The 24,103-nt window shown below is 45.9% G+C and overlaps 1 protein-coding gene across 5 annotated transcripts; it reads left to right on the forward strand.

Annotated features, from left to right (window-relative positions):
• Nucleotides 1-17: 17 nt before the first annotated feature.
• On the forward strand, nucleotides 18-20,378 carry LOC102092935 (histone H2B 5). 5 transcript variants are annotated; one of them, XM_065048974.1, is made up of 4 exons: nucleotides 142-264; nucleotides 4,486-4,540; nucleotides 4,906-5,071; nucleotides 15,445-20,378. In XM_065048974.1, exon 4 carries the CDS (start codon nucleotides 15,477-15,479, stop codon nucleotides 15,855-15,857), a length of 381 nt encoding a protein of 126 aa, XP_064905046.1. In that variant the 5' UTR covers nucleotides 142-264; nucleotides 4,486-4,540; nucleotides 4,906-5,071; nucleotides 15,445-15,476; the 3' UTR covers nucleotides 15,858-20,378. The 5 variants fall into 5 exon arrangements, with proteins under 5 accessions (XP_064905044.1, XP_064905047.1, XP_064905046.1 ...); XM_065048975.1 differs by lacking the exon at nucleotides 4,906-5,071 and having other exon boundaries at nucleotides 141-264; XM_065048972.1 differs by lacking the exons at nucleotides 4,486-4,540; nucleotides 4,906-5,071 and having other exon boundaries at nucleotides 18-264.
• Nucleotides 20,379-24,103: the final 3,725 nt, after the last annotated feature.

Here is a 24,103-nt window from a genome sequence, read left to right on the forward strand (position 1 = left end):
GGCGGGGCCGATGGGCGGGCGGCGCGGCCTGGCCCGGCCCGCGGGAGGGCGGCGGCGGCGCAGAGCGAGGCGTCCCGCAGGCTCGGCCCTGCCCCAGCGCCCGCGGCCGCCGGGTTCCGCGGTCCGCCCGGCGCGGCGTCCGCAGGTTCTGCGCGGAGCGGCAACGAGAAACCCCCCAGCCCCGCCGCCGCGCCCGGCGTGCACCTGCCCTGCGCCGCGCCGGCGCCTGGTGCTCGCCGGCGGAGGAGTCCAGACGCCTAGCAGGCAAGATCCTCCATACTGTGCTGGCTCTTTATGGTGCAGTCTGTGCCGCCCTCCGCTATATGCATTGCAGCGGGGATTGCGCTGTCTGTGCTGTCATGCAGCCTGTACCGTAGTGCGATGTGCGGGGAGCGGTACCGTGCATTGTGGCAGGAGCGGGGCTTCGTTGTGCTCCGGCTCGATAAATGCACAGACAGGGCGGTAGCTTTGCCCGTGCTTTGCTGTCATCGTAACTAATTGCGCTCCGGTTAAGCGGGGGCTGGAGGCGAACACGTGCCCGAGCCGGGTTGTGCCGGGGGCCGCGCAGTGCGGGGCTGCAGCGGGACAGCGGGGCCGGGGCTCGGCTGGCGGAATGCAGCCTCACCCACACGCTGGGGAGACCAGTCCCGTAGGGTCGTTCCTGCGTATGGAGACCTCTGTGTCAACACTATGCATGTTTGGTAGTTATTTAGTAGACATATAGGGCTGTGCACCATTGCTCACGCAATGCTGTGTTTGGCACTGCTTTTTGTTAACCTTGATCTCTTCTCCGTAGCTTACATGTACAGGGAGTATATGCTTTAAGAAGCCCTATTATTTCTCATTGCTCTCATGTCCTGTCTTCTGGGTTTGGCAATGCAGGGACTGCCTAACGGAGTGGCTGTTGTGCAGCATAAGCAATATTATACAGTTTTGTAATAGATTTGTCTACCTCAGTGCCTGGCTCTAGCACAGCGTAGAGGAGCCGTGGGTTGCTGCGGAGCATCCTCCAGTGAGTCCCCGGCAGGGATGGCCCTGGCTCTGCTGCTTTGCTCCGGCACATTTGTCCGTCTGCAGGGAGGTGACTGATGGCACGTCTCCGCTCGCCAGTGTCGTCGTATTTCACATCATCTCATGCCCTTTGCATGCTGGCTTTGTAACTCTTTATTTTTTGAGATCAAGAATTTATGAATCAAAAGATGGGGGAGCGGAGCCATGTGGAGGCTGAGTCAGATTGTGAAAAAGGAAAGCCAAGCGAAAACGTGCAATTGCATATCACATTTACAAACACCGTTTCATTCATCTCCATATGTTGCTCCTGTTACTACTAATAAAGCTCTGGTTTCTCAGACTGGTGCTTCCCCGGGAACACCATTTGACCTTCCTGGGGTTTTTACTCTAGAGCCTCCGTAGCAGTTGTGTTGTAGTGTGCTGTTTTCCCAATTATGTTTTTATTACACTGAACACATGTTAATAACAGAAAGAATCTGATAGCATTAATGTACTCCCCACACTCTCCTCTTTTGTTCCTATTATTCGATGTGCAAAAGAGTCACAGAGTACTTACCAGCAGTAATTTTTTCCCCTATATACTGGTAAGATTTCCTAATTATGAAAAACAAAGCCTTTTCCCTGAGTGTACACCCCTGTTTGCTTCCTCTTTCTTTCCTCATTGACAAATGCTCAATGCTCATGACACCAAGCTCCATCACGGTAATTTTGGAGCTGGAGGAAATCTACTTTGTCTACTGAAATATTTCTACAGAAGCCTCTATAGGCAAAGGGAGCCAGAGAGCAAGGTCTGCTTTAGGCAATGATGGTGTCTGGGGTTTTCTTCCCTGGCAGGGAGGTATTAACTGTGGAGTGTACAGTAATTAATTTAATTCAACATTGGGAGAGAAGAAGAAGGAAGGAGGATCATATTGGAAAAAAGTTAGGGTTTTTTTTAAAAGTTTCGGATGTAAAGTCTTAGTGGCTATTTCAATGACCTTCAAGATTTCTATTTTAGACAAAAGGCAGCAACCTAGTGCAAGGGTATCGTTTGTCTTCTCCTGGCCCCATCCTTTGTTCTCCTTGGGTTTAGCCTGTCACTTCCCGCAGCTTGACTGTCCCTCGTTGGGGCAGCAGCACCTCTCACCCGTGACTCTCAAAAGCACTGTTCTGGCAGGCGATTTTTTTTCTCCAGCTGCTCATTTCACATCTTCTCTGGTGAGCAAGGTCTTTCCATCTTCTGATGACCCTCCACCTCTCTCTTGTCTGTGTCTTATTTATGCTTCAGTATTTCTGTCTTTCTAAAGATTGTGCTGCTTACTTTACCCTCTCCCTTTCTCCCTTCTTTCCACTTTTTCTCCACTCACACCTTTTCTCTCATTTTTGTCCTCTTTCATATATCTTCTTCTTCCTTTGTTTTTTTACTTTCTCCTTTTCTGTCCTGGTTTTTATACTGTCTTGCTCTCTCCTTTCTGACATCTCACTTCAGTCCACTACCTTGCTGTACCTTCCTCTTGGGAATTTTTCCCCACACTTTTCCTTTGCTCATTGTCGTCCCGCATCCTTTCTCCTGACTTCCATTTGCACCCATATATGTGCATACATGTGTCCCCACTGCAGATCTTGCATTCTCCAGCTGAAACAAAGAAATAACTGATGTTGATAGTCTGATCCTATTGCATGCCTTTCTCGGCACCTGAAATACGCAGCTCCTGCCCATCCTCAAACGCACGCATGGGGTAGACTGGAGAATTAAGTATGTGGGAAATGTTCCTAAATTCAGAAGTGAGAAAGCAGCTCGCGCAGGCTGCACTGAGAACAGCGCAGTTATTGTGCTGCCACTGACAGTCCCAGAGGAGAACTGTAACCCTCTAATCTGCTGGCGTTTTCTTCACATTTCTGACTTCCTGATTTTTGATAAGAAAAAGTCTACAATTTTAGGTAAGGGACACAGCAATCTATTTGAATTATCCAGTGAATCCTAGGCTGATCTAAAATAAGGCCCCACCAAATGCTTTTCTTTTTTTCCCCATTGTTTTGTTTTGTGCATTTGTTAAGCCACTTTTGTGCAGCTATTGGGAGAGAAATGCTTTTTTCCTCGTCGGAGATAAGCTCTGCCTCTGAAAAGGGCCCTGTGTGGGGCGAGGCTGGGATCTCTGCTGTCAGCTGCTCTTTCTTCTGGAGCCAGAGGGAGAGGAGAGAGCTGTGACTGCAGGATCATATGCGTTGGGTGGGAGACAGAAGAAAAGATGCATAACCCAAAGATGCAACATTAACCTCAGGAGGTAGGGAATGGAGTTGTTTAATATTATTTCCCTTTGAATATCACTGACTACAAACAGCATCATTGGAGATCAAGGGCAAACATTAGATTTTGCTATTTAAATAAGAGTTTTAGCTTAAAAAAAAAATCTGATTTAATTTTTAATTTTTTTTTTGTCTTTCAAAAACCATACTACTAACTGGCTGGAATGAAAACAGCTCCATCCCACGGATTCCACCTCCGCTTTCTGGCAGCTTACCTGACTCATAAAGAGAGTGGGGAATTTTATATGCTGCCTACATCAGCTCAACATTTTCCTTTGTGGTGAGAGTTAATCACCACCCTTGTCATATTATTTCACCGACCCTCTTGAAGATGTGACCTATCAGGGGGATTGTTTATCTTTCAAATCATCCTTAAAACACTTGTATAATAGGTTTGGGGGTTTTTTATTAATTTGGTGAAAATACACAGGTGGTCCATTGCAATAGGGTTTGTGTGTTATTTGCTAAAATCTGGTGTTTACCCCAGAATCAGGGAAGAGGGAGTTTCCATTTACAGGGGACTGGTCTCTGACTTGAGGTCAACCTGGAGGGTTGAGATGCCGTCAGCTGAAGGACCATCCTTGAGCTAATCACTGCAGGGGGTGTGCGCTGAGGAGAAAACTGGGGTTGTAGCCGTGATGATCAAGGGTTTAAGAGGGCAAGATTTTGTTGGCAGAGGTAATGTTCATATTAGACCAACAGACAGAATCAGGGCAAAATAGACATGCTTTTGGGCACATAATATCTGTCCTTATAACCTGTTTGTGTAACCTATATGATCCTGTCTCTTGTGAGGAGTGAGATTATATGTAGCGGACTGAAAATTGTCAAGCAAAAAATACTACATGAAGGAAGACAGGAAGATGGGAATGAAAACAATGGTGGCAATACAATAGATAGAGTGTGCACAGGAGGCTAAGGAAGAAGGTGTGGGAGGACCAGGAACGTCCAGTGCTCGTCCAGGAACGCTATTGGGAGTCACAAAGGGGACATGAGTTACCCTGGAAAGTGAGAGGAAGCTTGAGCAGAAAAGCTTGTGACCTGCTTGCAGAAGATATTAACAAAACGAGGTGCGGGGAGGAGGAAAGAGCTGAGGCCACTCTGGTGCTCAGGGCTTAAAGAGAAGTCTCTGTGTGAAAGAGAGCTAGGGAAACCATTTGATAAGGCTCCACATTTCTCTGTCACAAGGTCCGGCAGAATCAAGGAATGAGAAGGAAAAACTGGAAGAAAAAGAAGAACTGAGGTGAGCTGTTGTCAGATATGGATGAAGGGAGGGCAGAGAAGCTGCTGTCATGTTGGCAGAAATGGAGAAGTCCTCCTTGGGTCCTCTGTGGGTACCTGGAAAATGATTGAGTATCAAGTGGAGTGCTACAAGGCAGGAGGCAGGGAGCATCCCATCAGGAAGGAGCTGTCTGACCACAGCTGATATAAATATGGCTTATTTCCATTCTTGATCTGTATAAGCCTTAAAATACATTTCAGATACAGCAGCTCTGCCCTGAAGATATGGATGCTGCAGCTATCTCCCCTTCCTGTCACACCTCCCTTTTCCTCCCACACCAAAATTAATCCCCTTATTCTCTCCTCTCCTGCACTGTGGGTTCTCAGCCTGGCTCTGATTGTTCTCATCGACTGCACCTGCCTGATAACCAGAGCACAACTCGAGATAAGGATGCAGGAGTCCCTCGCAAAGATGTGCTGCTTGAAGCAGAGGCACTAACGAGCTCTGCTGGGTGAGCGCTGCCAGAGGCACCAGCAGGGAGGAGAGCAAAGGGTGAGCACTTCATCTGTGAGAAACAGGCTGGGGGACCGTGGCAGTGGGGAAACTAAAGGTGTGGAAGCCTCCAGAGGAAAATGAGTGTGGGAGGATGGAGCCACAGATGGCTAAAAATAACAGTGTGGTATAGATAATGTGGCACTCTGCTGACATTTTAAACCTACTGCCTTTGAAACCTGCTGGTGTTTTGAAAAGCAAGCCTTACGTTTGAATGTTCTAGTTTTTGCTGACCAGCCAGGACCACTGGCATTTTGGGGCTGTCACTTTGTCCAGCAACGCCCATGTTCTTCACCGCTGGTCTGGTGGTTGCACCCAAGTCTTCAGCAGAGAGCTCTTTGCACCCTTGCCTGATGCAAATATTGACGTATCCCTAATTATGCTATGATTTCTCTGGGAGGGAAGTGGCCTTTTTTGGCTTGTGTCAGTATAGTGACTAGCACACTAAGTCTATGTGATAACGATGTTATCACAAATTAGAGCTAAATTAAACACTCTTCACAGGCAGTTTGTGTGATGTGGAGTTTGCACATGGGCTGACCTGGCTTGAAACACTTTTTTATGTTTCTGGCAAACTGCAAGTTTTTCAAGCCCATGGCTGGTCATTCAAAGATATGTATTAGTCTCTGTAGAAATATTATACGTGGAATGAGACCAAGTGGCAGCAGACTTCCTGGGGCTTTGAATCTCCTGGCACTTGTAATGGGTGTGAGAGAAAGAAGGAAGGAGCAGTAAAGAAAAAAATAAAGGAAAGAGAAATGCAAAGTGAAGGACCTCAGTGCGTTTTGAGAATAATTCTTCAGTAGCACAGCAACATACAACAGTGGGGTCTGGTTAATACAGAGCAGTTACTTGGTATTGCCAGAGCCATATGCTATCACGCCTCAAAAAAAAAAAAAAAAAAATAAATAAAAAATAAAAAATAAAAAAAAAAATCTGGCTTTGTCTTTGAACTATGGAAGATATGGGTTTCTTCATCTTTTTCCCCTCCTCTGTTGCCCTCATCCTCCCACTTCCAAGTAAGGATGTGAGGTTCCTTCTTCTCATCTCCAGTGTAAATTTATCCATGCACGTTTAAAGCAGTTTACTGTCAGTGCTTGTGCCAGCGTTTACTTTTGCCTTCAATAACTCTTGTGTCCGTAGTGCTCACCCCTCCTCTATTTCTGGAGGGCAGCCAGCTCCCCTCTTCAGCAAAGGGGCTGTCCCAGCCACGCTGTTCTCTGTCCTCCCATGGAGCAGGCTGTGTTTTGCTGCTTGGTGCAGAAGATGACCTCCAGCACTCAGAGGACTCTCCGCCTGTGGCAACGTGATCTAGTGGCTGCAGCAGAGGAAGGTGTCAGCAGTCCTTGATCCTATTCCCGATCCGGTTATTGGATGATGTGAGCTCTGGAGAAGGACATTTATCTTTGTTTCCCCACAGGCTTTAGTAATAGTCACGCATCTCCATTTTACAGTAAAATTGCTATTACCATGCCAAATTAATTATTTAAGCACACATTACAATATTTTGAGTATCCTGTAGCAATGAAATCTGACTCTGCCACCCGCCGCCCTCTAGCTTGTGGCATGGCATGATACGCAGTCCTTCTGGATGTACCTTTGTGGTACCCATGCTCCTGCAGTTACACTCTGCTTTACAGCCATGATAAAGCAGCTTTCACATGTTCCTGACTTCTTCATTAATTGCATGCTTTCCACTAGTGTTTTTTATTGTTTTTTTTTTTTTAATCATTTTCGGGACGTGCTGAGCTGTGAGTAATGGAAAACGACAAGTGAAGTTATAGACTCTCATTTAGGAGGAATGTCAGTCGTGATTGATGGCAGCTGCACACGTCATGCCCGTCCTGCCTCTTTCCCCACATGTAGGAGGAGAGCTGGTGGTGCTCACTTCCTGGGTCTGTTGAGCATATGTGCATTAGACCCACATACAAGGTGTGAAGGTTGTTAAAAAGTTTTGCTGGGCTTCTTTCACCCCTGTCATTGAGAACATGGTAATACTTACATTGTGATGTACCTATCACATCACTCTTAAAAGCCTTAATGACCTTGGTCTGATCTTCAGTCTAATTTGGTAATACAGCTTTCCACTTCAGCATGGTTTTCTATCCATGAGTATTATTCCCAGTCAACGTGGTATGGCCAGAGTAAACATTTCGGTGTACAGCTCCTGTTGTTTCTTCTTGCTACACAAATTATCTGCAGCACTGGAAAAAGTCACAGAAACCTACTGAAACCTGGGGATGGAGTGTGCGGAGGAGGTGCCACATGTGTCTGCATTGGTTCCTGCCTTGACAGAAGCAGCTCTCATCTCCTGGGGCTTCTCCCTCTCCCACCCACATTCCCATCATGGCCTGCAGGTGCTGGGCTGTAGCTTTTCATGGTTTTGGCCATGGCTGAAGTAGCGCCTTTTAAATGGATGCCTGTTTCAGCACCAATGAAAATAGTCAAGAATTTTGATAATTCTCCGTTACTCCATAAAAATAGTTTGCTTAAATGCCATAGCAGTTCTTTAGTTGTATTATCATTACTAGTTTAGAGACCGTAGCTCCATTGTAGAAGGAGTTATTTAGATACAAGAGACTAAGTAAGTATATGGTCTTCTGCTTTCCCAGAGAAACTGAAATAATGAGGCCAAAGATCAAGTGATTTTCATTTTTGTTAAGCACAGAGCAATTTATTTTAAATCTATGCTTTTTATTTTCAGTAACACAGGTTGTCTTATAAAGCCGCTTTCTGATGTGTAATGGGTCACTAGTACTACAGACCCTGGCCACCGATGATTTTTGTTCTCACACCCGTCTCCAATCATCTGTACTTTGAAAATCACAGAGAAGATTTGTAGAGCCTGTGATGCTGCCAAGTAGCTGAGCTGCTGCGGTGCCTTGCTTGCTTCTCCTGCCCGGCAGCAGTGCTCCCGGTCAGCTGGAGATCCTCTGCCTGTAAGTCGTAGCAGGCTCTGACCTCTCCCTGCCTTCAGAGCAACTTTGCTGGATTAGTCTAAGGACAGGAGCTAAATGCTGCACCAGAACACAAAGGTGCTGCTGACAGGTTCACCTCTGGTGGGTCTGATTGAGTTGAAGTGGGATACAAAGGAAACAGAAGCCTGTTGCTTATAGAAAGGATTCGTGGCAGAAACAGCAAGTCCTGGTGACTTTGAAACTTGGCGAGGAAGCTTGTGCTGAAGTTTATGTTTTTATTAAGGTTTGGACTTATTGATAAGACCTCAGGAAGGGAGTGAGCCTGGTTGTGTTCCCTGTTGGACTCTATTAGTGCTGAGGGCTTTCCGAGGATGGCTGGGATAACACAGGTTTCTCTTAAACACTGGCAGTCTTTGAGGGAAAGCTGACTGGAGTGTAATTGTAGCAAATTCTGGTACTGGGTGTACTCTCTTAAGCATTTAACAGGTATTGATCTACAGGAAACATCATTTCTCCTTTTTGCATTTATTGGGTCCTGTTGGTCAAGCATGTAGATCAGAGAGATTCCGAAGCAGGTGGCTAATGAGTGTTGTTATAGAGAGCAGATAAAAGTCGTGCTAAAGCTTAACTACTCAGTTATTCACCGTAATAAACCCCTGATAACACGTGGAGTCTGATTTTTATAAAGTACTGAGCCTCCTGGATTCCAGTGGAAATCAATGTCAGCTGTTGGTGCTAAACATCTCTAAACACCATGCTTGTGGTTTTATAGACAAGTTAAACCCTGTTGACTTCAGGTAGTCCTTTAATCACAGTAAGAACAGTAGTATTTAGCCTCCTGACAGTCATTCTTCTTGCAGTACTGTGTCCCTCTGTTGCTCTGCTTGGCTCGTGAATAAGATTTTTTTTTTCTTTAAAAAATATGTGTATGTTCTCTGCTGGGAGCTGTGATTCAGGGTGCTGCTCCTTACTTTGTACATAACCCTCTCTGATTGATACACCCACAACCCCAAGATGTACTTGCAGCTTGAGCAGAAGTTGCACAAGTTGCACAGTTGCTGGTGATTAAAGATCTGGTTTCTAAAATCATAAATGGAAAATCTCAAAAAGAGAAAATAAAGGGTTACTGTAAGGATATCCTGTACTGAACTCCCAAGCAGTGAGTTAACACAAGCCATGATAAGAAGAAGTAGCACCCAGCATATCTCAGTGCTCTCTTCTGCTTGTATTTCTTCTAAAGCTGTAGAACATAGTGTGCCTGTGTCAGGGGGTGAGTTTGTAGCATTTCTTTATACATTAATGAGGAGGGGACATCTTCAATTTTAACATATTTTCATGGTTCAACATGCAAGCATAAATCTCTTCACTAGATGAACTGCATGTGTGCATCCAAAGTTAAAAGTTAACCATTTAAATGATAACTTTACTGGAGCAATCGTATAAAAAGCAGGAGAACATATGGGGCCTTACTATTGACACTGGATTACCTAGGAGGACATCTGGCGTCCCGAAACTGATCTCTGTGCCCTTCTACTATGAGAAGAAATCAGGCATTTCAGACTAGTTTGCCTTATTCTAGGAAATTTTCCTCCTCATTACTTCAGAAGAAAGTAAATTATTACTTCACCATCACATGCTGGACAACATACCAAGAGAAAAATTATTTTCAGTCCAAAATATGACTATCAGTTTTTGCACATGAGGCAGCATCACTGATGTCTCACGGTGACTCATCACGCTTCTGGTCTGCTTTACTGCCTAGGGAGAGCTTGCTAACAAATAATAATAACATATCTGCTCGTTTGCTCAGATATTACTGGCACCTGTAGGATGAACAAATTCTTGTTTAATAAGTTGCAGGTAGATCACCACACATTATAAAAGGGAGTGGATTTGCAGTCTGCACAAATAGCTATTCCAACAACAGTCATTTGCTGACATCTGAAAATTGTGAACTGTTTTACCAGATCTGTTGTCTGTGCTCTTACAAGCATTTTGATGAAGCCATTAGAAAGCCTTTTCCTTTCAGTGGAAACATTGCTTAATGTGTTGCCCTTCTTTGTGTTTCAGAGAGGGTAAAACAAAAAGCAGCAGCTTTTTTAATAAAATTATAAACAAATATTTATATATATATTTATATATATTTATATATATTTATATATATATATTTATACAGCAAGAGAAACTAAGGAAAGGGACAATAATTGCACAGAACTAACAGGGCACTCCTATGTAAGGGTCAGCAAGATCCCCTTAGCTCTCATTTACTCTAGCAAGGATTAAAACAGATCATGGAAAGATTAACAAATATCAGATGTCTGAAAGACAAGAGCTTGAGTGTTTAGTTTTTCACCAAAACACCCTAAGAGCGAAGTGCTGGTTATAGAAATGTAACTTTTATGGCTGATTAGCAGATTACAGCAAGGAGGCAGCCTGGTGGGCATGGGGATTTACAGGGGATGCCACAGAGCTCATCACAGCAAGGATGGCTTTTAATAGGAAAAAGAAGGAATAACAGAGTGCTGTTTCCAGCCCTGCGTGAGGAGGGGTCGGAAAGGCCAACTCATAGCCACCCATGGTCACCCACGCACACCGCTGGTTCCAGCTTGGGACTGGCCCTGTAGACTCAGCAGCAAGGCCAAAAATGCTGTGGGAGCTTCCCTGGCTGTGTCTCTCTCCATCAATGTATCAGGCTTAGGGAAAACAGAGAAAGCTTCAGGCTTCACGTGGGGTTTGTCAGCGGAGCTTCTCTCCCATCTCAGATCTGAGAGTCTGTGGTGATTTGTGTCTTTGAATATGTTTTCAGTTCATTTTCCTTTTAATGATGCTGAAGAAAGGGGTGTCAACACAAAGGAAGATGTATCTGTCACTCCACACCGCTCTGGTTTCCAGCAGCAGGCAGGCTGCTGCTTGGAGATGGTGAGAAATATACTCTGGTTGGTTTTGCTGTTCATTTTCTGAGGAAGGGAAAAAATGCCAGCACCGATAACTGATGGACTCAGAGCATACAAAGCTGTAAAGAAAAAAATGTGGCCAGAGATTTTCCTGAAACCTTCCAAATGTCACTGTGATGCCTCAAAGTGCATCCTCCTGCACAACCATACCCTGTGTCCCAGGGACCTGGGTGGCTTGGACCTGGAGACTAGCACCGTGTCCCCTCCCTAGGGGTCCTTGTGGGAGTCTGTGGCTGCAGTATCCCATGGGAAGTGTCATAAAGCACATTCTGGCTGAGAGGTACCCAGCTTCAGGCTCCAAGAGTCACAGAACAGCTGAGGCTGGAGATTCCCCTAGAGAACATTCAGTCCAGCCCATGCTAAGAGCAGGGCCGACTGCTGTGGATTGCTCAGAGCCACATCCAGTTGGGTTTTGAGTGTCGCCAAGGATGGAGATGCTGTGACCTCTCTGAGCAACCTGTGCCAGCGCTTGGTCACCCTCACAGCAGAGAATTCCAGCATGATAGCAAACACAAAATTTATTCATTATTGACCTCTTCAGGTTTTTATTATTTTGTTTTAATGAGGGGGAAAAAAATGCAACTATTTTCATGAAAATAAACCATTTTTTTAAAGGTCACTTGGTTTTCCCTCAGGAAGCTCTCCATATGGACACTTTGGGAATAATCTCACTTCTTCTGTCTCTATACTAGAGCAGCACCTGCCTGTGGATTGTGTTGCCCCATTGGCAGAAGGGTTGGTGATACTGTTGGCCATTATTGACATTGTTTATTTAGCACCTAGCAAACACAGTCGGGCTCCTTGTGCTAGACCCTGCCCAAACAAACTGTAAGGAAGACAACCTGTTCCCAAAGAAGCTGTTATTTACCTGTTAAACAGTAGGCTGCAAAGAAACAGGTGGAGGGCCACAAGGACGCTGAACCTTTTGTGCCAATCCCTGATCTTTATCATCATCACTTCACTCATCACGGCTGTACACAGGAGAAGAGTGAGATCCTGGCTATGCTACCCAAGAGTGTTAGCTGGTCAAATGGACAGAGATGTCCTGTAGGTGTGACCTTTTCTGGAGACATAAAATGACTCTGGTGGCTTTCAAATGCTTTATTCATTTTTTAAAAGCTGCAGTATGAGTGCACTTAACAATTAATATATATTTTAGAAGGGCACATTTTTTAAAAAGCCTAAGAAATAGTCATCAGCATTTTTCAGTTGCAGTATTTTTCAGGCAGGAAATCAGCTCAAGAGAGAAAGAAGCAAGTGCACAGTTATTTCTTCTCTTGGAAAAATGCCTTTCCATTGAAAAGACGTGTTTTTGAGCCTGCAAACAAGAGCGGTAGGGGATTTCTTCTCCTGATGTTGCTTCCTGAGTAGAAGAAGAAAAATCACAGTTTCACAGGAGGAAGAATGTGCAGTGGTTAAAAGGGTGCAGGTATCAGTTTTGAAGGGTGTCCAGGACTTTCAGGGCAGTCTAGCACTTGCCTTTCCAAATGCCTCCATTGGGAAGAATGCCCAGAAAAATTAAGGACATGAAGTGGCAGAGTGAAGCAGATAGTTTGGTGAAAATCATCTCTTCGGAGATTTTAAAGAAAAGGTGAGAAGCTGATGTAGGAGGGCGCTCCTAGACACCCTCAAAGCAAAGCGTCATTGTCCGTGGTTTTCAATGTAGCTCAGCTCACTGGACCATGAAGCTGTGCCAGGGCTGAGTTCACCTGAAGGAGAACTACTCTCACAATGTGAGAAAAAATACCTTGTTTTTAACTTTAAAAAGTCAGCAAAGTATGTTAGTTTATGATTGCCAGGTGTATAACCACATATGTTATAACCACAGGTTTCCTGAAAGTAGGAAAATACATTAATGCTCATAAACCAAAGCCAACTAGAAGAAAGCATCAACAACTTTCAATACATTTGTTTGGGGCTTTTATTATTTTCTTTTTCTTCCTATCCTCCATACTTGATAGTAGGTTGCTAGTTATTCCAGGGATTTGAGAGAGTTTATATGTATTTACCCAGGTTTTTTGTTTTGTTTTAATATTTGTATGCTTTAGTCATGAAAGTTTGAGGTTCTAGTGCAGCAAGGAGCTGGTGGTGTTCTTGCGGCCTGTTACATGACATTTTCTTGCACGCTGGCCTTTTCCAGCTAGTTAGACAACATCCCATTTTGAAATGACAAAATACTTCTTTTTGCAAGATGAAGCAAAGTAAACTTGAACGAGCCTCTCAGGCCTCACAAAGGCAAAACTCCCATTAATGGCAAGGAAGAAGCTGTTTGAATAAAAACTCAGTGCTGAGGGAGAATCATAAAATCATTTCGGTTGAAAGAGACCCTCAGGAACATTGAGTCCAACCATAACCTAACTCTAGCACTAAACTATGTCCCTAAGAACCTCATCTAAATGCCTTTCAAACACCTCCAGGGATGGTGACTCCACCTCTTCCCTGGGCAGCCTGTTCCAATGCCTGACAACCCTTTCTGTGCAGAATTTTTTCCTAATATTCAATCTAAACCTCCTCTGGTGCAACTTTAGAACATTTCCTCTTGTCTTATCACTTGCTACTTGGGAGAAGAGACCAAGCCCTTCCATGCTACAACCTCCTTTGAGGTAGTTGCAGACAGCAATAATGTCTCCCCTCAGCCTCCTGTTCTCCAGGCTGAACAGCCCCAGTTCCCTCAGCTGCTCCTCATCACACTTGTGCTCCAGGCCCCTCCCCAGCTTCATCACCTCCTCTGCACTTTCTCTAGTACCTCAATGTCTTTCTTATGGTGAGGGGCCCAAAACTGAGCACAGGATTCAAGGTGGGGCCTCACCAGTGCCCAGTGCAGTGTCAGAGGTGCCAGCTTTCACCTCTCACCAGGCAGGTGTTCGGGAGGGCTGTGGTGGAGACATTCCCTCCCTGCTCCCTGGCATCCCACCAGTGCCCACCTGCCCTTGCGGTGCTCAGCGCTGCCCTTCGCCCAGCACAGAGCACAGCCCAGCGTTGGTGCTTCGCAGGGCAGGGCAGCCGGCAGCAGCCATGGTGCTTGCTGCAGGCAGAAGGCAGAATCTCACCTCCTCAGAATTTGGAGCCACAGAGTTTTCTCACATGGTTTGGAAGCAGGAGATGGTATCCATCAAGATGTGGGCTTGTAAATCCAGCCTCAGCATTGAAGACAGCTGCTCCCACATGGAGCAGCCACCAGCTTCTTGTAGACTTGGTTACAACACAGCTGCTGTGTCTGACTTTGGCCACAGGCGTGGGCACCAGTGGAGAAGCCAGGCCAGAGGGTGGCATCTGACAGAGCCTGAAGGAACAGCAGGAAGATGTGCCAGGGGAGGTTTAGGTTGGACATTAGGAAAAGTTTCTTACCCCGGAGGGTGCTGGAGCACTGGAACAGGCTCCCCAGGGAGGTGTCACAGTCCCAAGCCTGACAGTGTTCAAGAAGAGACTGGACAACACCCTCAGACACACGGTGTGAACTGTGGGGTTTTCATATGCAGGGGCAGGAGATGGACCCGATGATCCTTGTGGGTCCTTCCAACTCAGGACATTCTATGAATCATTCAAATCTCACTCCTTCCTGAGGAGGAGAGGCAGGGCTGGGCGTGCAGCCGTTGCTTTGGCACAGGCACCATTTAGGTCCCTCTCTGATGCTGTGTGTGTGCAGACCATATGTTACAGACCAGCTTTCTCTCTTGTTTACTTCTATCCATTTTCCCATGTGCCATCAGCCCTGAAGCTCTTTTTCCTCTTTCAGTCTCTCTTGGCCAGCGGAGTGTAATTCCTGGGTCATCTTCAAAGGAGGCACAGAGCAGTAAAAGCCCAAGCCCTGGGGTGATGCTGGAAGCTGATCCTCCAGCAAAGCCTAAAGAAGCCTTGTTTTTCAAGGGAGCTCTCAAATACCCTCTGAAACACAAAACCATTTACCAGGTTACAAGTTATTCCCTCAACCCACGCAGTAAAACACGTGTAAATCTGTAGTGTAGAGGAGATACCCAGTGTTATGACGATCTTTCTGTTAGCACACTAACAGACAAGAGCAGTCAGCTGTCTCTTGGAACCAGTAGGCAGAGTCTATGGAGATTGTAATGACAGTATACAATTACTTTGTCCAGTCTCATGTAAAGGTGGTTTCAATGATATTTTGCAACAGTCTGCAGCCCATTCCAGCAAGATTTAGTTTAATCCATGCTGCAGTTAGTGCTTTCTTTGGAGCAGCAATGTTCTTCTCAGAAATATGTTCACCCTCAGCCCGTATTTACAGAGTAGATGCCAAGTAGGCCTGGGTTCAATGATGTTTACAAGGCCAGTGTTATGAGGATTTAAACAGAATACAACACAAAAACATACACAAACCAGAGCAGTTCTCACTGGCAGTTAAAAAATGTTTTCACAGGGTCATGGGGTGTTTGTCTCAGGTTCAGGGATGTGGCTTGTCTCCAATTCAGGCTCTCTCATCTTTCAGTAAAACCACACTATAGAAGAACAAGAAATAATTTGATTTTTTGGTTTTCTTTCCAAGCCACTCCCAGACCCAGAGAAAGATCTCTCAGGATGCCGGAGCCAGCAAAGTCCACCTCTGCCCCAAAAAAGGGCTCCAAGAAAGCTGTGACAAAGACCCAGAAGAAGGGCGATAAGAAGCGACACAAGAGCAGGAAAGAGAGCTACTCCATCTATGTCTACAAGGTGCTGAAGCAGGTCCACCCTGACACCGGCATCTCCTCCAAGGCCATGGGTATCATGAACTCCTTCGTCAACGACATCTTTGAGCGCATCGCTGGAGAAGCCTCCCGCCTGGCCCACTACAACAAGCGCTCCACCATCACCTCCCGGGAGATCCAGACAGCCGTGCGCCTGCTGCTCCCGGGAGAGCTGGCCAAGCACGCTGTCTCGGAGGGCACCAAGGCCGTCACCAAGTATACGAGCTCCAAGTAGCCAGACGCCACCTCTCCAACAGGACCATCAAGCACCAGACCCTCTGTGCAAGCAGAGGTAGGCAGTCACGGTCCGGATAAACGTCACAGCTATTATCCACCACAATTCACAGCTTTGGGATGGGCGTGAGAAGCTGTTTAGTGGAAGAGGGGACGGTGATCTGGATGTCAGCTGATTTTTATAGTCTGTTTGGAACCTGTGATGGTTTCTGCAAGGCTGATGGAGGAGGCCTCTGCTTTCACATCTCATCCGAAGGACTGACTGACTGCAATATATCTAAACTCTCCTCTGTGCTTGGCAAATGTGCATGTTTGGCGCTGGCAGGGGAGACTGACAGCGGCAACACAGAGAGGCCGTCTCTGAAGTCTTCCTGTTTGGCTGCTCTCTCACAGTCATCCAAGATGGGCATCGAGGAGTCAGCGCTGGTCTCCTCTCCCTCGTAGCCCAGATCCATCCTGGTGTGCAGCAGCACAGCCCACCCTGTGCTGGCAGAAGTGGCATCAACAGCTACTGGGCACGAGCTGTAGAATAAAATCCATATTGATTCAACAGCTTTCTGTGCTTGACAGCCTGTTTTAAAGAGCAAGCCTGGCAGGCAGGCAGATGCCTGGGTTGTTACCAAGCGCTTGTCCTCCACATCACTCCTGAGGGATGAGCCATCGAGCAGGCTGAGGGTGCTGGCGCTGGAGCTGCCCACTGCCTCCCACCTTGTGTCAAGGCAGATGGATGGACAAGGGGGGATGTTGGGAGTGGGTTGCTACCTTCCCTGGCTGCTGCTTTGCCTGCTTTAGGACTTGCTTTGGTGCACCAGACCTTGCTAATTCTGCTGCTTTTCAAAGACTTTTCCTGCCTCAACACTGCCTGGGCATTCCCTTCCACCATAAGCGTGGGTGAGATGGGCTGATGCCCAACGGGTCCCCTCTTCTGTGGGTGCTGGGGTGGTGCAGGACAAACAGCACAGAGGTGCTGGGAGGGGACTGAGGATTTGGGAAGGCATCTGGAGTGGAGCAGAGGTGGTTAATGCAGCCTTGGGGAGAGGCAGCTGCCTTCCCTGCTTTATTCACCGGCTAGAAAGCAAAAGCAAATATGGGCTGGGTAGATATGCAGGGACACTTGCTGGCATCCCAGTGATATTTTAAAGATTAAATAATTTTAAACTACTTCAGATATACTCCCCACGTCTTCCCAAATTCCACAATAAGGTAAGCAATAATAAAATGCTTGTAAAAGCCATAGAGATTAGTGGAAGGATGTCTTGGTTACAGGTTTATCTTCCCAAACTGCTGGATAGCAAAAAAGCATGTGTAGAACTGGTGTGAAGTTGAAACTTCCTACTCAAAACATAAAATTAGCCAACATTAAAAACAAAATAGCAAAATCTGTGATAGGCAGTAGCACTCAGATAAAAAATATTCATGTCAAAAAATAACAACTGCTTTCTGCAGCTTATTCTGCAAATAAAAAGGGCAGCAAAGACACAGGATCCAGAACTGAGTGCAGGTTCTCCCCAAACCCCAAGACCTTGCTTTTAATTGAAAGGTAAATTCATACCCTGAAATAGCAACCTTGCAGTACATCTCTCGCTTTCCCCAACCTTTATCTCTACGTTGTTTCACTTTTGAAAGTGATGTGAAGCCTTGCCAAATTGATGTTGCTTTTGGAGCTGAACGTCTCTGCAGCTCTAGAAGATTCGGTTATTTCTTGTTTTTACAACAGCATGGCAATTGTTTTCCAGCTGGTCTGAGGAAAGCACCGTGTGGACCTGCTCAACCAAGAGCACCCCAGAAACCCGAAAGCAGTGTGGGGTCTTGTGTGGTCTCTATGCGAGAATGAAGGTCAAGTTGCTGATGGCCTGCTCCCATCCTGCTGCTTTGAATTTGAACACCCCACACCCAAAAACAGCCTTTCCTCCGATACTTTGCTCAGTGACAGCACACAGCCATGTTTCATACCTTAATGGCAGCAGGAATGTCAGTTGATCTCTTTCAGAAAGAGCAAAAGCCAGTTCTCCAGGTGTCAGCGCCCACAACAATCAGCTCCCAGCAGACGTACCTGTACTCAGTAGCATTTGTAACCTTTGGAGGTGACAGCTTAGCATTTCCTTTTGTTTTCCAACCACGTAGTCAAAATCAGATACCAAAGATGAAAATGTACCAGTGGTGTGCCTGGAGCCACTATCTTCTCCTATCATAAATCAGCAAATGATGCAGAAGGGGAATAGAGAGTGAAGGGCTGGCTGGCAGCACTGGATGGAGCTTTCTCCCCCCGTCCCTATGACCTGCAGGTCAGAATTCATCCCCTTGGGAATGGAAGGTAGGAATTCAGAGTGGAATAAATCTGCTCCCATTCAAGCAGTGTGTGCAAGCCAGGACACACATCTCCCAGGATTACCTGGCACAGCCTCTAAATCCTCACTCTTTCAAGCAGAGTGGAGTCCTGCCCCAGTCTCTGCAGGCTGCAAGAAATCAGGAAAATAAAATGAGTCATTGTCCCTCCAGAGAGTCCTGGGCAGCTCAGGGAGCTGGGGACAAGGCTGGGTGCTCAGGCAAGAGCTGCTGGCCCCATACACACACTCACAGGACTGGTCTCATTTTCTTCTGACACTGTTGCCACCTTCCATTATTTGAGATTGTTTCAGAGAGAGCAGAAACAGTAATTTAAGGCTATAAAAATACTTGAAGACTTAAAGACAATTTTTATATTGTCTAAAGCCAGGTGACTGAGAGTGGCCATCTCTATCCATTTATAGTTTAGGCTGTCATTTCACACATCATTTGCTCTTCACTTTCCCGTTGTATCACTTTTTTACTTGCCCCTGACAATGCAGAACACAGGATTGAGGAACTGGTCTAGGTTAAAATGAACCTTTCATTTTTTTCTTGCAAGCTTCCTTTTAACCCAGTTCTGGTGGCTGCTCTGATTTGTCACTGTCATACAGACACTTGTGCCAGCCAAGGGAAAGGCAAGACTGGCATAAGTTAGGACTGCCCTAGAAAGCAGTTGGGAAATTAACGGTCTTAGTGTCAAAGGGGAAATGAAGAAAGGAAACCTGTGTTTCCTGCAGTGGTCCAGTTAGCAGAACAGACGTGGCTTTTCAATGCACTGCTATTGCTGTTACCCTTGCAGTGTCCCACAAGCGGTTTCTCTGACAGTCCTGACACTGGAAATCAGACACATCCCATTTCTGCAGATCCCAGAGAACTGAAGTGTTGCACAAGGGAAAGGGGCAGATTGGGAAAAGGTCTCTGGTCCCCTTCAGCCACCAAACCATAGCGGTTGGAGGCTCCTCATTCAGCAGGCAAATAGCATGCCCTTCCTGCAAACACCTGCTGCTGTATAGGCACATGCTCACAGCAGTTTAGCAGGAATTATTTTGACTGTGATGATCTAGACTGAGCCTTAAAAGTAGAGGCAATAGAAAATGGTCTAAAAGTTCAAGCATCGAGTGTCCATTCAGTCAACTGAGGTGTGGCATATCCCACAGTTCCCTGGTAAGAAGATCTGCTGCAGAAAAGGGGTTCTGCACTTCAGGACCTGTTCTTTTAAAAAACTTGTATTTTCAGCTCTGGACCTGACAAAACATTTTAAAAATTAAGATAATATAATGAGCCCTACTGACCCTACCCCTACTGAAATCCTAGCAGCATCTCTGAGACTTTCCTGTGTTTGGCCAGTTAAAAAAAAATCAATTGCAGATTGGAATTTGGAAAAGGGAGATGAAAACGTGCGATATAGCCTTGATATTAACCTCATACTAACCCATGGAGGTTACTGCACTGAGTTGTTTGTTTTCATGTAGAATTCATGAGAGAAAATTAGCTGCTATAGATCTACTCCTGATTTTCCACCCTATTTCCCTAGAAGGCCTTACAGTCTATCTGCCTTTCATGGCAGACCTCAACCTACAGAAGAACTGAGTGGCCATGTGCACAGAAGTTTGCTCCTGCTCAGGACAGACAGGTCGTCAGTCAAGCATGGGGAAAACAAGAGTAGAAACAAGTGTGGAGGATGGTGCCTGTCCTGGACACCGCAGTGTCCTGGGAAGGGATGCTGAGCTGGGCCCACGGAAGAGCCCTGCCCAGAGGAGCACATGGCTGTGTCTTCTTCTGCCCAGCCGTGCGGAGGGAGCCCCAGGTCCTGGCCACCCCTGGCATCAAGCTTGGCATGGCCTTTGCACAGCCCTCAGCATTTGTCATAGCATTTCCTGACTCTTTACATCCAGACAAAATTGTTTACAGGGAAAGAAAGAATGTCAACTAAACCATAAAAATCACTTGCTGCCAGAATTTTGGGAGTTCCCGAGGCCCAGGACCCGGGGAGCAATCTCTCATGCTTACTCTCCATGCATGGTATCTTGTGGGCTTATGTACACAGAGTTTTTCTGACAGAAGTGTTACATCAAGTGTGATCTGTCTTATATTACTGCTGGTTTATGACTTACCTTACAGCTAATTGCCTGTTTTCTGTTAAATGTACAAATAAAAGGTAAATGCCAGCCTGTTGAAAGTCAGGCGAGACCCAGCTCTCAGGATGTCTTTGCTTCTGCCATGACACTGGGGCCCCAGAAACGCTACATTTCTCTTTCTGCATTGTATTTCTCTGTGACTTGGGGTGAGAGCAGCCGCCCTTTCAGCAGATTCGGAGCCTGGCTGGTCCTGGCAGAGGATCAGTCAAAAACCCCACCACCAAAGGGATGTCGCGAGGCCTTGTGGGGTGTCACCCCAAACATGGGCGCAACATGAGTGTGTGTGCGTTTTCAAGCCCTTCCAGAGAGCTTGCCCAGGACAGAGTCAAACCTGCAACCTGTCCTTGCCCCACTCCTGTTTGGGGTGCACTCTGCTTGGCACCCGTCCTTTAACCCCAAAGGGGCAACTCTTTTGGCTTGCACAGACTGAGCACTGTGAGATTCTGTGGTTGGAAAAGTGGTTTATACATATTCAGAATTACCATTTATCTGAATTGACAATTGCTGCCACTAGAAACATCTTCCCTTGTACTAGAGAAGTTTATAGGCAACAAACATGGAATAAGATGTAGCACCTGAAAATCCCAGGAAGAAAAATACCTTCCTTCTAAAGAATGATTGGAAAATATACTCAAGTGAAACCCTGACCTGCTGGACATCAGCATGATAATGCAGTCACTGGAGTGGGAAATGCATGTGGCACGCTAGATGCTGTGAGCTGGAGAAACAAGCTAAGGCTTCAGATAGGGCATATAGCACTAATCAGAGGTTAAAAGATTTAGTCTCTTTAAAGACAGACTCATAAGCTTAACATAATTGGGAAAAGCCATATGTGGATAAAAATCCCCTTATAACTAACTGACCTGAAGTGCTTATTTCCAAAGAAATAAATTATACTATTTCTAGTGCTGATTTCCATTTTGATACCCCTTTGCAGAGCAGCACCCACAATGCACTTTTGTAACAGAGGTGATACCTGGGCCTTGGGAAAGCCCAAACCAGCTTAGAAAAGGTAAAGTGTAACTTATGGTCATGCCGCTTCAGGATGTTGGGAGATAAGTAATTTTGTTATTTATTTATTCAGTTATTATTTAGTTATTATTGTCTTTAATTATTCAAAGACTATTAGTTGGACTCAGATGCCACATGGCTAAGGGTGTTGGCAAAACCAGATACAAGAACTCAGGAGCATAAAAGAAACTACGAGAGAATGAGGTTCAAACTATGTAAGAAGGAACAGCACTTCATGCGACAAGTAGTCCACCTATCAAGCCCTTTGTCAACGGATATTGGAGAACTTACAGTTTGGTTCAACAACAAATTAATGAGAGAGAAGCGCATTGAGAGTTGCTAAACACATATAAACTATGTTGAAAAGGATTAGAAGCTGTGAGAATAGGGGGAATATGTTATTATATGTATCTGCTCTGTTACTATAGTCTTTCTTGCCCATTCTCTCATAGCCACTGCTGGAAACAAGATTTTGGGTTGATCCAGGTTGTCTACATAAATTCATGTACTCTCTCCCTCGTATTACACAGGAACTGTGGAGGGTTTTGGGCAGTTTTCTTAGGCCTCTGATGCTTAGAAGAAAGCATTAAAGACAGCTTTTTATCTTCGTTTCCTACATGGTTCCTGCACTTGCCTTGATGGTTGTGTGGATTGTGTTAGCCTGGTTTACATGAAAGATGTAAGAGATGTTTTGTTTCTAAAATAGTTAAGAGTTAATAAACACAGATGGCGTGAGAAAGGGAGAGGAATGGAGCTTCTGCTTTCTCACATAAATGAGAGCTGTTCTCAATGATATTTCTCATTTTCTCCTTTGAAGCAGTTGATTTAAAAAAAGTACACAATTTTCTGCCTTTTAATGTCCATAATTATAATTCCCCCAACAAAATTTTCTTTCAGAATTCATTCAGAAGAAAATTCTTATAGATTTAACTTTCTTCTAAAACAGAGGGAGATTATAATAGTAAATGGGAAGACTGATAAGAATGGGGAGTGAATGGCAACGGCTTGGTGTGAGGCACCAGAAGGGAGCAAAGGCAGGAGACTCTAAGTAAACACTGAAAGAGTGGCAGGCCCTGGTGGGACCTCGATGAGGAGCACACCAGGATGCCAGCACACACAACGTGCAGGAAACCAAGAGGGGGAGAAAACCCTGGTAAGCCCCAGAGGTGGAGCAGGATGGACAGTGTAGGTGCTGCCAGCATGGCATATCCAAAGCCAGCGCGTGGTCACCAGTCTAAGGGGAACCCAAGAAACGTGATGAGGACATGATAGTACCATCCTTCATCCTCAGAGTTGTTGCAGAGATGGACACATGCCTCCTGGTGTCTGCTTGCAGGACAGATGGCTTGGATACACCCATCTCGTGAGCATGTGGCTACGAGAATATGAACGTGAGTCAAATCAGCACTGCTTTAAAATAAATTCACCTGCCTATAAGGGGATAAAGTCACCCTCCTGCAGGGACTTGTGTTGAGTTTGCTGACACTGTGGCTACTCATAGATTGTTTGCATACACCCAGCCTTGGGGCAGGAAGAACATCTCATCTTCTGTGCACCTCTCCAATTTATTGCCAGTTGAACCTCCTCCTGTGCAGGCATGGGAGAGCATTCTTTATATAAAGTACATCCATATTTATTTACCAACACTGGAGAAAGCATCGAGCACAACTTTTTGAATAAACCAGAAGATGCTTCTGACCTAACTGGCCCCACGTGCTAGGACACGTCCTGCTGAATACCAGGCTGCCTCTGAAAAGCATAGCTACAGACAGGAGAGCACAAGTGCTGCCTGTATAAGCACCTGCTCTCCTCTCTTCACCTGAGACAGTCTGGGAAGACCAACAAAAGAAGGGAGCATGAGTGCACAACATCCAGTTTCACTGAAGTGAAGGAAATTAGAGGCTCCTGTTTCCATTTCTGCAGGCCTGCTGTTTCTTTGGAGTGCTGCAGGATTCAGGGATTCCCAGGAAGCTTGATCTCTTGGGCACTAATGGAAACAGGCTGTTGAACTGCTCCATCTCAACAGAACCTGCCCTTGCAGGAAGCTTTCTGAGACATGGCTCAGATCTAGCGAAGTGGGAAGCCTGTGACAGCAGGGGCTGCTGGTAGACGGCTGCTTTCATTGGGAGGTGACTTTGTTGGGATGAGTGTTTATCCCACTGCCAGTTCGTTTTCTCATCAAGGTAATAAAAACCCACATCCAAGTGCTGACTTTGGAGATGCATCATCCTTCCCTCTCTTCTCACAAATACCCCGCATGCCAGGTCTGTACAGTCACACACGCATTAACTCGTGTTAAGCCCGTACTGCTCCCATACTGACCTGCACTCTGGCCCAAACTGCGGCTTTAAGTGGACAACTCAGCGGGAGAGCAAAATAAGAAAATAAAAATCCATCCCTCCACCTCTTTTGCAGCTCACATTATGGTGAGAGGACCCAGACACCTCTCTCTGTAGGTGATCTGGGCGAACAAAAGCTGGCCCCGGGGGTCCACCAGCAGCCCCTGGCCACTTTGCAGGAGACAGACAGGGCTCTTTTTAGCCCGGATGATTCAGCACAAAGAAGCCTTTATAGCTCAGCAGCAGGCATCTCGCGCCTCTTCTCATCACGCCTCTTCTTAATTTTTAAATACAAGGGGACAAAAGTTCTTACAAACCCCTGATTCTGTCAGTTCCCTGAACATATGCCTGTAATGCTGTTTCTGGCATTTAAGTATCTTTAAATGGAAAAGATAGAGCTCTTAGGAATCACGGGACACTGCGTGCACCAT

The sequence above is a fragment of the Columba livia genome, chromosome 1 (assembly GCF_036013475.1).
Source record: "Columba livia isolate bColLiv1 breed racing homer chromosome 1, bColLiv1.pat.W.v2, whole genome shotgun sequence".
NCBI lineage: Eukaryota > Metazoa > Chordata > Aves > Columbiformes > Columbidae > Columba > Columba livia.

Bases quoted from the DNA above. Each gene is read 5' to 3' on its own strand.
- LOC102092935 (XM_065048972.1), top strand. From the start codon at position 15,477: ATGCCGGAGCCAGCAAAGTCCACCTCTGCCCCAAAAAAGGGCTCCAAG.